General features: G+C 32.8%; 2 protein-coding genes across 3 annotated transcripts; one reads left to right on the plus strand and one right to left on the minus strand.

Moving 5' to 3' along the window:
• Positions 1-6,646: 6,646 nt before the first annotated feature.
• LOC104756491 (uncharacterized) lies at positions 6,647-10,011 on the minus strand. Of its 2 annotated transcripts, XM_087464648.1 has the most exons (3): positions 9,676-9,924; positions 7,165-7,388; positions 6,647-7,088 (listed from the first exon to the last, which is right to left on the minus strand). In XM_087464648.1, exons 2-3 carry the CDS (start codon positions 7,374-7,376, stop codon positions 6,797-6,799), a joined length of 504 nt encoding a protein of 167 aa, XP_087320774.1. In that variant the 5' UTR covers positions 7,377-7,388; positions 9,676-9,924; the 3' UTR covers positions 6,647-6,796. The 2 variants fall into 2 exon arrangements, 1 of the variants encoding a protein (XP_087320774.1); XR_015565936.1 differs by lacking the exons at positions 6,647-7,088; positions 7,165-7,388 and adding an exon at positions 7,494-7,960 and having other exon boundaries at positions 9,676-10,011.
• A 94-nt stretch (positions 10,012-10,105) lies between these two features.
• On the plus strand, positions 10,106-13,873 carry LOC104711877 (putative pectate lyase 12). The gene is made up of 7 exons (XM_010428653.3): positions 10,106-10,620; positions 10,847-11,101; positions 11,856-12,064; positions 12,439-12,689; positions 12,779-12,970; positions 13,092-13,300; positions 13,612-13,873. The coding sequence occupies exons 1-7, from the start codon at positions 10,478-10,480 to the stop codon at positions 13,811-13,813; spliced, it is 1,461 nt and encodes a 486-aa protein (XP_010426955.1). The 5' UTR covers positions 10,106-10,477; the 3' UTR covers positions 13,814-13,873.

The following is a 13,873-nucleotide window of genomic DNA, read 5'->3' on the forward strand; positions in this document are numbered from 1 at the left end:
AAAAAAATTATTTTTTTCCGCCAAAAAAAAATTTTCCCACCAAAATCGAAAAATTTTCCCGCCAAAAATATTGAAATTTATACCTTTTAAAAACCTTATAAATGCTTTTAAAAAACTTTTAAAAGCGTTTACAAGGTTTTTAAAAGGTTTTTAAAAGGTTTTTAAACACATTATAAACGCTTTTAAAAACCTTGTAAATGTTTTTAAAAAGCTTGTAAATGCTTTAAAAGGTTTTTAAACACCTTGTAAACGCTTTTAAAATCTTTTTAAAAGCATTTACAAAGTGTTTAAAAACCTTTTAAAACCCTTTTAAAAGTCTTATAAAAACTTTTACAAGGTTTTTAAAAACATTGTAAAAACGTTTAGAAGGTGTTTAAAAACCTTTTAAAAATCCTTTTAAAAACCATTTGAAAACCTTTTAAAAACCTTTTAAAACCTTTTAAAAACTTTTTAAAAATCTTGTAAAAGCGTTTACAAGTTGTTTAAAAAACCTTTTAAAACTCTTTAAAAAATCTTGTAAAGCCTTTACAAGGTGTTTATAAGGCTTTTATAAGATTTCTACCTTATAAAAGCCTTATAAACACCTTGTAAATTTTTTTTGGCGGGAAAAATTTTGGCGGGAAATTTTTTTTCAAAATTTTTGGCGGGAAAATTTTTTCGAAAAATTTTTGGCGGGAAAATATGTCGGAAATTTTTTGGCGGGAAAATTTTGTTTTTCTTTTTATTGAATAAAATAATTTTCATCTAAGGATAAAATTGGTCATTAAAAATTAAAAGAGGGCATAAATAAAAATGGCCAGAAAAGAGGGTATTTTTGAAAAGGAGTAAATCAAAAAGGGCATTTTTAACAAATTCTCTTTTTTAAATATTTGATATGTAAGTGTTTTTTATTTTTAATTTAATTATATTTATTTTAATTAATTAATTAAACTTAATTAATTTTTTCTAATGGCAATTGAATGTAATTTTTAACACATTTTAAGGTTAGTTTCATATTTGTACTTCTCAATTAATATAGTAGGATGATGGCGTTCGTGCATAAATATATATAGCGTTTTCAACTACTTAACCACCATAATTTTTTTAAAAAAATGGGTACGACATGGTGTAATGATTTATACATTATTTAAAGAAGTAATATGAATGTTAGTTAATTAAGAACACTATTCTAATATTGTAACACCAGTCTCTTTATTACTGTCATCTAAAAATAAAAGAATACTCGGATAGTACTGACGAAGTTGTTTAAAATCTAAATTATAGATTCTGGATAGCTACAAATTGATGATAAAAGATGCAGACTACTACAAAAGTTGATAAAAGAAGATTACTTTACCTAATGTAGGCGTCTTAGTGAACTCCTTAATTTCATCGCTCGTGGAAAATAACACAAGCAAAGCAATGACTTTTATGGACACTATGATTGGTTACAATGATCTTATTAGACATGTGAGGAGGCAAAGTGTATATCTTTATATCTATAATGTTTTTTTTTTCTTCACCAAAGATATCGCCTAACATCACGTTATTTAACCCTACATTTAGCTTACATTAGTATTTAGTACTCTTAAAAAAACTTTAATAATAATCCAACAATCACGGCCAATTTTATCCTGATTTGTCACACCTAAGTGAGGGAGCTAAGAGCATCTCCAATGGGAGAATACTATTTTGAGGTTTTTATTTTTTTTAAATTTTTTTATTATGTACTTCTTTATAATAAGAATTTGTAAAACCGTAATTAAAATTTTGCTCCTCTAATGGTGAAACTTTTATTGGGGTTCTTAATTTTGAAAAAAAAAATTCAAAAATATTATTTATGAAATGAAAATATCTTAAGTAAAACATAATTAGTTTGAATGTTTAAATATTTTAAATTATATAAAAATGAGAAATTATAGCATTTCATAATTATTTAAACATTAATTTTTAAACTTACAAATTATAAAAGCATAGTAAAAATAGACATACAAATCATAAATAGGATAATAGATTAGTTGTAATCTTGATTGTAATCTTGATTTGTGTAAAATTTTTGCCATATATGCTCAATCAAATCATCTTGCAAGTGTTGATGTGTTCTTTTATCACAAACGTTGAGTGAACACATACGAGTTTAAAGTGAAGATGATGAGACCAATCTCCTACTCTCAAACAATGGACAAGACCGATGGAAACAAACATCATATGCCTAAATTCATCTTCAATCATGGCTAATTTCATTATCCTAAGTTTAATCATGCCTATGAACACATAAATAAATTTGGATTTTGAAAAACCTAATTTCCAAAATCAAATACCCTAATCTCTAAACCTTAAATTAATCTATATATACATTTTTCAAGTACATTTAGCAAATAAATCCTGAACTTGCCACCTATTTACAAGACTACCATTGGTATTTAAATTTAATTTATAAATTTAAAACTAAAATATTAAAATGACTAACCGATTTTCCAAAATCGGAACTGATATTAAATATATTAATTACTGTTACAAATCTAATACTAAACACAATTTTCCATAAAACTTGGATCCTAATTTAATTAAGTTGTTGTTTCTAAATTCGTTAAGATCATAATTTAAAATTTAAAATTACAACAACCAAGATTTGGTATTTTAAGTTATCTTTGATTAGGTTTTCTATTTGTGGGTCAATTATATTTTAGAAGATATTCTATAGAATAATTATTAATTTGTAAAAAAATATATTAATTGTTTACACAAATATTTCTTAAATTTTTAGAAAATTTTAGTTTTTAATTTTTTAGTTAAAACCTAACAACATATTGTAAACATCTCATCCCCTATATATACTGATAATTAGTAGCTAAGATGTTTCAACTTTTTGTAATTTTATAACTTAGAAAATGACTATTTAAATAATGTTTTTATTCAAAGAGCGTAGGTTTTTTTTTTTTTTAAATAGCATATCTTTCTAATCAAATATTCATAAAATTATCTAAATTTATTTTAATTAATAACTATAATAGATGTGCATATAATTTGTAAAATTGTTTATTACAGATTACTGAACAAATCTTTCTGAAAAAAATCTTTAAAAAACTATTTAACCTGTGATGACAAAAAAATATATATATACGCTCGCAACCGCAATCAATCGCAACCGCAATCACTCGCACCTTCAATCACTCGCAACTGCAAACGCTTGCGGGAAGCAGCTTTTGGAATTCAGTGGTTTGAAGCGGTTGGGAGCGATTAAGAGCGATTGGGAGCGATTTGTGTGATTGGTTCCAATCGCTAGCAACCGCTACCACCCGCAAATACAGCGTTTGCGGGAGGTAGCAGGAGAACCAGTCAACACCTTACTCGGTGGGAACTGGGGACAAACAAAAACAATAATATTTTAATAATAGGATGTAAAAAGACAAAAAGTTAACATATTTGCCAAAAGACCCCAACTAACCAAATTTTTTAAATTTTACTACCTTCTTCAAAGAAGTGTTTGTAATAGCTAATAGATTATTATAAATAGATTTGATACATACTAATAAGTAACAAAATAAAAATAAATTAAATATCCAATTACAAAACACTCCACTATTTTAATCGAATTGCACAACTATAAATACAAAAGTTTTTAAATATGCATGTATAGATGAAACCACCTAAATTATGTTTGTCAACCCGTAAAACAGTAGAATACTTTATAACATTTTGATAACTATAGTATACTCATCTAATTATAAAAGAAGGATTACAAATATATTTTAAATCCATTATAAATAAAAATACAAAATGACAAAAACAGTATAATAGTTTACTAAAGTAAATTATAGATGAATAATAATGATATTTTAAATTTGTAACCCGCGGACAAACAATAGATATACACAATACAATATATTATACTTTAAAACTATAGTACATTTAAAATATATAAAACACATTATTTACATATATAGATAAAATAATAAATAAAGTATTTAATGCATTGTTAAAAAAAAACGTTAGCTCCGCAGTGTACCGCAGGTGAATATCTAGTTCATACATACAAACAGAAATATAAACGTACCATGACAAAGACAATTGTATAATACAATCTCTAAACTGGTCCATGCAAACTGGCCGACTCACCGTTTTCAATGAATCGACTCTCCGATTAGCTCTACCACAGTCGACGTTGACACTCAGCCACGGTGGAGATGATGAGAAAACATCCTATCACCTCAGATAACTGTTCCATCTCCTCTGATTGTCGTTCTGATGGTCGATCTCAGTGTTCGCGTTACAGAGATATTATCAAATAGAGAGAAAGAAAAATAAGAAAAATGAATCGATATAATTTAAAAAAAAAAATATTAAAACATCATCAAACTAGATGCTGACACTTATCAATAAAAGGCACTTCTTATTGATCCAAAATTAGAACTGTCTTCTATTCTTTTATGTGTTTTTATTTATTTTTGGCCCAATTTTAACAGGTCTGCTAAATCTCCCTGTTGGAAATGGTCTAAGTGAACAACACACTCACATATAGGTAGTGATTGGTAACCATTTTACAAAGCGGTACAAAGCTGTACAAATATACAGTTTTAAAGTTTACCAATCACAAAAACTTTACTAAAAACTTTATTAAAAGCTTTACTCTCAGTTTTTTTGTACAGTTTTCACTTAAAGTTTTTTTCTTACAGCTTTGCACTATTCATTAAAAGCTTACAGCTTTGGCTATGTTAACAATCAGACCCATATTTTTTGCGCGCATAATGTGTACATGTATCATGTATGTATAATGCGGGGTTTTTTACTCGGTTGAATTGGTCAAGCTGCAATAGTGTCACGTCGTATCATTTGTGCATCTCTATTGCATAATTATATTATTATATGATGGATATCTTAAAAACACAGTAGTAAATTCAATTTAAAAAGTTTTTTAAAAACATAGTGTTTCACATTCTTCCAGAAAATTATCTTATAATATTAATAATTCTTTTTAACTTTAAATTATATGTTCAAGACACTCTTCAATACATCTAAACAGAATGGAGATGGTTTTGTCTTCATGCTCATACAAAAGTTTATTATCCTAAGTCAAGGTACATTGCTTTAGATATAATTAGATAACTACAATTGCAAAATCTTATATGACTAATAGAATTTTTTTTTTTTACAGATATTCCATGCAGAAAACAGTTCCAAGTAAAAGCATAGGTAGAAAGCCTATACCGTATTGACAATAATCATATGAAAGACAGAAATTGCTGGTTTATTGTAATTGCTAAATCGAGCTGCTAAAGTGGAAGCCTCGACTTCAAAGTGAGGAATGCAACAGTTTTGTACCGATTTGATGATGATTTGGATATCATCGTGGATGTTGAGATTGAAGGTGGTTTGGTTCTAATGAGGAAAACAGTGAGACACAACAATGTCAATAAGGACACACATTCTAATAGGATTATCATACTACAAAAAAAAAAAAAAAAATACTACAATTCGCTAGTTTAGTCTATAAACGCAAATCATATCAAAAATCACCTACACAGATAATTTTGAAAAATGAATAATAGAATCTTTAACCTCTTTTCAGTTGAACAACAAAGAAGCCCTTAATAGTAGCATTCATATTGTTAAAGCTCGTGGGTTTTATTTTTTATTTTATTTATATTTTTATTTATTGATCATATGGTAACATCGCTTTTATAATAAAAGGTGAAAAACCTGACAAGAGATTCAAATATCAAAACCTACCGTTTGTTAATCTGTTAATGCTTATGGATAGGTATCCTTCTTATATCGTGTGAGTTATAATAGTAATTACATAAAATGAGAAATTACAATTCATATAGTATAAGAAAATTAAGACCATCCACAATGGTGTGGGACTTTTTTTGGTCCCCCACATTTAATACTAATATTTTGAGGGTTTCTTATTTTTAGTAGGAGCATTGGTGTGTATTTGGGTTTGGTCCCCCAAATAAAATAATATTATTTTGAAAGTTTAAAGATTAATTATTTAAAGAAAGAAAATACAAAAACATACAATTTAGAAATTAATAACATTAAAAATATAACATAAAAACATCAAAACCAAAACAAACATTTTATTCAACTCATAGAAATTTTAAAATCAAACTTCATTATCCGGAAGATGTCCAAAGTTTGTCCAAATATGCTCAATCAAATCATGTTTTAGTTGATCATGAGCTTGTTTATCCCGAAGTCTTGTTTGACGAGTAATCGTACTGCTGATATTTGAACCCACACCGGCGGCACCAACGGTAAATGTTTGATCCACATGTTCTCCGTGTTGAAATTCAGAAATAATGTTTCGGTAACTGTATGTATGTCGTTCGTCTTCGACAATCATATTATGGAGTATTATGCATGATCTTATTACATTTGCCATTTTGTTTTTATCCCATAAACGAGACGGATTTTTAATAACGGCGAATCTAGCTTGCAAGACTCCAAAGGCACGCTCAACATCTTTCCTAACAGCTTCTTGTTTTTTAGAAAAGAGAGATTTTTTCCTACCTTGTGGAAGTCGGATTGATTGAATAAAAGTTGCCCAATTTGGATAGATACCATCAGTGAGATAAAGAAATGACTTGTGTTGTTGGTTTGGTCGTGTTTGGTGTGAGTTATCATATATATAGTGGAGTTCCAGTTTGTAACCCGTGAGAGACCAAAACAAAAGAACATACATGATTACACCAACAACAAGTACCCGTGACAGAGACCAACACGTCCGTAGTCAAAATACATGTAATACCCGTGAGAGACCAAAACAAAACAACATACATGATAAGAAAACAACAAGTACCCGTGTAAATCATTACACCAACATGAACAAAATACATGTGAAAATGATGATTACACCTACAACCAGCAAATCAGTAAATTTTCTTAACTTATTTTCCTTACATATCTCATTAACTACATTCTCCAACCTTACCAGTTTCTGTTCAGTTGCGTTACTCTCATCATTGAACAAGGTTAAGTAATCTACCTTCTCAGCCATCACTTCATATCGTCTATCACTGTCCCTCAACTCCTCCATTACAGCCACATCCCACCACTTGTGAATATGCATCTCACCATCATCGACATTTGGACATGTGAAGAACCTGCAATAAATAAGGAGTTAGTACGTATACGAAACTTACACTTATACTTTATTTAAACTTATACTTCATCACATACCTTCTGTTGTAGCAGTTGGTTAAAAAAGGCTTCGCACCACAATAACATTCCTTCGGGAATCCATGCTCCACCTCCGGTTGAGGTGGGTATTGCCTCGACTCTGCTTCATCCATACGAATCAATGCATCTAGCTCTCTATCCGCAGTGTCCTCTGAGTACTTATCAGCCAGATCAGATGAAGAAGGCTGGGAATAGCTATAGTCGTGGCCCATGTCTTACGTAACCTGAAGATAAACAAGAAGAAGCAGATTAGACTTAGTACAACAATACACAATCTGATTAAGTTAGTTTATACAATAGCCGAGTTACTAGAAATTACAATAGCCGAGTACTAAAATAGACTTATATTAATTTAGATTGAAACAAGAAATACACAACTGAGCAAGAAATACTTAAACAGGAAATACAAATCAAACAACCAGGGAATACAAATCAAATACATAAGCCGAGTACTAAGCAAGAAAAACAAACAACAAACACATTCTATAATATCAGAAATACTGGGACACTATCTTGTTCATGATGATTTCTTCACTCGCACTCAAGGGTTCTTTTTTGGCTAGGAGAGTGTCTAGGATGGCCAGCTTCTGTAGTTTCTCCTTTTCAGCTAATTCCTCTTTCTTGACATCCCACATGCTCTTATACTCAGCAAGAGTCTTCACGTTTGTGGACTGAGCATTGTTCCTCTTCGCCTTGGCAGCCTTGATCCCTTCTGGCCTCTTCTCAGACTCCTCAACACTGCAGCTTGATGACTGCGAACCTTCACCAGCTTGTTTCCTCTTTGTTGCAGGCTGAGCTGGGGTCGTGTTAATAGTGTTAAGGGATAGAAATTTCTGCTCAAACCTTAAACGAAACCAACAATGTTCAAGGTTGAATCTCTTGTTATGGGCAGCGAAGTAGATATCATGTGCATTCTTCATGATATCATTTTCAGAATGACCAGAGCTGTTCTGTCTCTCCGCAGCTGCGAATGCGGCACAGAACTTGTTAGTATGGTCATTTATCTTGTGCCAACGCTGCTTGCAATGTGTCACCAGCATCTGTTCCCCACCGTTTCTAGCGTGAGGAGTGTCACAATAGTATTTTTGAATCCTGCTCCAGAAGCTTCCTCCCTTTTGTTGATTTGCAACGATGGGATCTTTTGAAGTGTTGAGCCATGCGGAGATCAAGACTTCATCATCAGCAGGTGTCCATGTCTTTCTCTCCTTGCGCTCTTTTGGTGTTTCTTGCGAGCTGTGAGGAGAAGGTTGGGAGCTGTGAGGAGAAGGTTGGGAGCTGTGAGGAGAAGGTTGTGAGCTCTGTCCAGAAGGTGGATAACTTTCCCAATGAAAGTTATCATTTAAACCACCTTCTTCTTGACTGTTAAGCAAGTTGAAGTAAGAAGAAGACTGAAAGAAGGGATTATTAGAATCCATAGGAAGAAACGGATAAGGAAGAGAAGGAATGCGAGGAGAAGAGAAGATAAGAGCAGAGAAGAGAAGCGGGTATAGAAGATGATCAATGCGAAGAGAAGAGAAGAGAAAAGCAGAGATTAGAAGCGGGTATAGAAGAGAAGGAATGCGAAGATAAGAGATGCGAGTATAGAAGAGAAGTGAATATCATTTACAAGTGAGAAAGGGAAGATAAATGAAAGAGATTTATGGTTTAAAACCTTACTTGCAATAACTATCAAAACTTAAAGACCAAACAACAAATGTCTAATCACAATTTATGACAAGTACACATTACAACTACCAAATTAAACAAGAAACTATGAACAAACAACACTAAAATTAAATACAACCAACTACACAACAATGCTACCAATTTATTACAAGTAAACATTACAACTACCAAATGAGAAACCTAAAAAAAAACACAACCATACGAATCAATGCGAGACATCATACGAATGACATTGTTAAAAAAATTTATCCAAAAATCATACGAATGACAATGACTATCTTAATCAACCAAAAGTTGTATCAAAATCAATGTCAAAAACATTTTACCAACCATACCAATGACACAACAATCACCAAATTGAAAACCTTGATAAAAAAAAATTTAACCTATCTCAATGTTAAAAAAATAGACCGAGACACAAAGATGATGATCCTTTAACATTTAAGAAAAAAAAACCAAAGTTTAACGATACTCAATGTTTTAAAAAAATTTTGACCAAGACACAAACATGTTTATAAGATCAACAACTACAGCAAAGGACAAACGACACAGACACAACTCGATCTTCACACAGAGACATAACGATCCATCGAACAAATGAAAAAAACAAAAAAAACACCAAAGAAACATAACCTAAATCATTTACCCTAATTCAATATCCCTAAATCAATAACCCTAATTCAATAACCCCAATTAATTAACCCTAATTGAATAACCCTAATTCAATTACCCTAATTCGCAAACCCTAATTATCTAACCCTAATTCGATAATCCCAAATCCCTAACCCTAATTCGATAATCGGCGCCAATCAAGGTTAAATCTCATGTAGTGGGAAGAAGACTAACCTTATTTAGACGGATATCATCGGGAGAGAAGCTCGAACCGCCGGACAAGCTTCGGGTGACAGGGACAGATCGCTTCGGGAGAGAAGATCGAACCGCTGGACGTCTTAGGTATTGAAGATCGGACCGGCTTCGGATGCGACAGAAGATCGGCTTCGTTAATCTGGCAAGATTTTCCGGTGAAAAGAACAGAACGTCGTGGAGGATCGAATCGCCTTCGTGGTCGCCGTCAAGAGGGAGAAGAAAGAACTCGGGATGATTTTGTCTCCCGAATACATTTTTTTTAGACCTAGCTTATTCGAGAACAAATCACACGGCTACACGTGGCGAAGAGGACGGTAAAAAAACGTCCCCAAATAAGAACCGTTTTTCAGATATTGGGCTTTTTTCATTTAAATTTAAATCCAATAAATATTGGGGACGGGCCAAATCCACGCCATTGTGGATGGTCTAAAGAGCTTCAAAGGAAAAAATTGGAGACCGTTTCCTCGAGACAAGCAGATTCTCAATCCTCGAGACTGTCAGTGGAAAACAACCTTCTCTCTCTCTCTCCTCAAAAAGAAGAAAAGAAAAACAAAAATACAAAAGCCAAGAAAGCCATTATTACAAAAGCAATAACACACTGTGAAAAGCCACTCAAGAACACTGGTCAGTAAGAGCAGAGAGAGAGAGAGAGAGAGAGAGAGAGAAGAAGAACAAGAACAACAACAACAAGCCATGTCATAACTACTCTCTTTTCTCTTCTCCCTCCTTCTAACTAACCAAAAACCCCTAGAAAATCCCTAAATCATCAGTTTCTTCACCAATGATGCTTCCAAGAAGCTGCATTGTACTTTCCTTCTCTCTTTTTCTGTTCCTTCCACAAATGGGCTTCGCCATGCTCAACAACAGAACTGTTCTTCTCACACCACATCCCGACCCGGAACTAGTCGCTTATGAAGTTCAGTGGTACACATACTACATTGCCTCTTCTGGATCTACTCATTTACTCTCTTATTTCACATTTTTTCATGTAAATTTCTAACTGGGTTTTACATTTCACTAGCTATAAGTGTTCTTGTTAAAGGGTTGCTCTGTTTTTTTCCCCTGTTTTACTATGTTCTCTGTTTCTAAAAATCTCCGGTTCTCTTAAACCGGACAGACTGTAAATAATCCGGTTTTAATACTTTCACAGGAGAGTAAATGCATCTATAACTAGACGTCAAACTCTTGACACGACAGACCAGGCCGGTTCAGACCCGTGCTTCACCGGTAACCCAATCGATGACTGTTGGAAATGTAACCCAAACTGGCCCAATAACCGACAAGGTCTAGCAGATTGTGGAATCGGATTCGGACAGTACGCCTTAGGTGGCAAAGGTGGTCAGTTTTACTTCGTCACAGATTCTTCCGACGACGATGCCGTCAACCCTAGACCGGGCACTCTCAGGTACCTTTCTCTTAAGTCTTAACCGGAATTCCTATTAGTATAATAATCTTGACAAATAGACAAAAATGTTTTGTTTTGTTTTTTGTTAGGTTCAAGACAAAGATATTATCTTTAGTACTCGTTTCTTGACCGTAATTAGATTTTTTTAGTCGTTTGTTTACAACACTAAATAGTCTAATAAATTATACTTTACTTGAATATTACTTGTCATTATTGTTCTTTAACCCTAAACCCTACCTATACACTTTCACAAATTAAAACCTATAAGAAAATAAGATTCTGTTTTAGCGACGTTTATCTTTTGTCATCTCATATTCACATGTCCCACACCAATCTATTACGTACGACTTTTTCAATACCACTTGTTTATATTTCTAAATAAACCCTCCATTTTGTGGACAAAGTACCAACAACTCTGATTTTTCTTTCAAGTTATTTAAATCCCCTCAAAAAAAGTTTAGATTAAGCTCTATAATTTCGGTTAACTAAATCCGTTGTTAAACATAATGTTTAGGATGTTTGTAATTTGACGCTCCCTACATTATTATTTTAACACTGTATTTAGAAGTGAAAATATAATTAATAATCTAGAGAATAGACAAGTACAATAAAACAAGTGTATCAGTCTCCTGGGGCCTCGAAAAAATCGAATAATTTAGGGAATCTTTATCAATGTCTAAGCAATCGGGTTTACAATGTGAAAATTTTGTTTTAGATAAGATTAAAATGAAAAGTGCCAAAAACTTGATGACAGATACGGAGTGATACAAGAAGAGCCATTGTGGATAGTGTTCCCAAGCAACATGATGATTAAGCTAAAGCAAGAGCTAATATTCAATAGTTACAAGACACTTGATGGGAGAGGAGCTAATGTTCACATTGTTGGTGGTGGCTGCATCACTCTTCAATATGTCTCCAATATCATCATCCATAACATTCATATCCACCATTGTTACCAATCCGGTAATTTATGTTTTACTCTTTTCACATTTGCTCTTTTTCTAAATTCTAATCCTTTGTTCAAAAGGGTATATCTTTTTTGTTTTAACGGCCAATAATCGTTAGGCTTTTTACTTTTTACTTTTTTTTTTTTTTAATTTTCTTCCCCTAATAATTTAGTAGGTCCCCAACGGTGTACATATTTTCTTTCTCATTTATTGGTATATTCACACGCAAACAAAGAAAACATGATTTTCTAGTTTAGCAGCATTTATTGATTTATACATAAAAGCATATGGTAAGAAAAGAAAAATAGTAAAAATTAAACCTTTGTCCTTCCTGAAATAGCATTGATTGGTTCATTCATAAAAGCATTCTGAAAATATGTTTGTCCATAGGGAATACTAACGTGCGGTCAAGTCCAACGCACTATGGGTTCAGATCAAAATCGGACGGTGATGGTATCTCAATCTTCGGTTCAAAGGACATATGGATCGACCATTGTTCTCTATCGAGATGTAAGGACGGTCTGATAGATGCGGTGATGGGTTCCACTGGAATTACTATATCGAACAACTTCTTCTCTCACCATAATGAAGTCATGCTTCTCGGTCACAGCGACCACTACGAACCAGACAGTGGCATGCAGGTCACACACACACACTAGTCCATTATATTCATTTTTCTTACTGACTACTATTTGATTTGAAATGAGAGTAATGTTTGTGTGATAATTAGGTAACAATTGCGTTTAATCACTTTGGAGAAAAATTGATACAAAGGATGCCTAGGTGTCGACGTGGATATATCCACGTTGTTAATAACGATTTCACTCAATGGGAAATGTATGCGATTGGCGGTAGCGGTAACCCGACTATTAACAGTCAGGGTAACCGCTACACTGCCCCAACCAACCCATTCGCCAAAGAGGTAAATAAACAACCCTTATGGCCTTATGGTCAGTTTATTTTTATACTTTGCTTTTGGTTTCATAATGTTTTATACTATACAACTTTGTATGGTATTTATAAATGAGAGTGTTACTGTGTAGGTGACTAAGAGAGTGGAAACACCGGATGGCGATTGGAAAGGGTGGAACTGGAGATCAGAGGGGGACATTTTGGTGAATGGAGCCTTCTTTGTGGCATCCGGTGAAGGTGCGGAGATGAGGTATGAGAAGGCATATAGCGTCGAGCCTAAATCCGCCTCATTCATTACCCAAATCACATATCACTCTGGCGTACTTGGCGTCGGCGGCAGGTTTGGATTCTACATTCTACCATACAAATCATTCACCCTTTGCCAACTTTTTCGTTTTGAAAAAAGAAATGGTCATTTTAAAGAAATCAACACTTTGAATCTTTTGTTTTACCAATACACGCACCATATAAAAAATGGTATTATAAATGTCTACATACTCTTTTGTTTTCTTCTACTTTTGCCTTTAACTTTATCTTTTTTCTTTTGTCTAATTTTTTATTTTTTTTACCCCACTATATTCATAATTTTCTCTCATTAACCTCCAAAAAGTCAAAATGGAGCTAATTTAGGGTGTTTGATTTTGGTATTAGGAATAACAATCTTGGGATGTGGACTACTACGGGATCAGAAGGTAATGGCGGTTTAGATTCTTATAATGACTATACCGATGAAATGTCTGGTGCCGGTTCAGCGATCCGGTTATCTTTCTCAGTTCTTGTGTTATCATTCTTGCTTAGTTCAATATCATATCTTGTCATGTTCACTTCTTCAACCCAAATGTTTATGTTGTAACATGAATTGAACTTTACCTATTTTATCAAGGAACAAGCAAAAAATTGTTTCCAAACTTCA

Source organism: Camelina sativa, chromosome 9 (assembly GCF_030686135.1).
Source record: "Camelina sativa cultivar CO46 ecotype springtype chromosome 9, ASM3068613v1".
NCBI classification, from domain to species: domain Eukaryota; kingdom Viridiplantae; phylum Streptophyta; class Magnoliopsida; order Brassicales; family Brassicaceae; genus Camelina; species Camelina sativa.

What these genes read in the sequence shown, in the direction of transcription:
- LOC104756491 (XM_087464648.1), bottom strand. Translation starts at nt 7,376, where the DNA reads ATGGGCCACGACTATAGCTATTCCCAGCCTTCTTCATCTGATCTGGCT. An exon ending in ACCAACTGCTACAACAGAAG is followed by an intron (nt 7,089 to 7,164) that starts GTATGTGATGAA and finishes TATTTATTGCAG; the next exon opens with GTTCTTCACATGTCCAAATG.
- LOC104711877 (XM_010428653.3), top strand. Translation starts at nt 10,478, where the DNA reads ATGATGCTTCCAAGAAGCTGCATTGTACTTTCCTTCTCTCTTTTTCTG. An exon ending in CCACCATTGTTACCAATCCG is followed by an intron (nt 12,065 to 12,438) that starts GTAATTTATGTT and finishes GTTTGTCCATAG; the next exon opens with GGAATACTAACGTGCGGTCA. An exon ending in CCAACCCATTCGCCAAAGAG is followed by an intron (nt 12,971 to 13,091) that starts GTAAATAAACAA and finishes GTTACTGTGTAG; the next exon opens with GTGACTAAGAGAGTGGAAAC.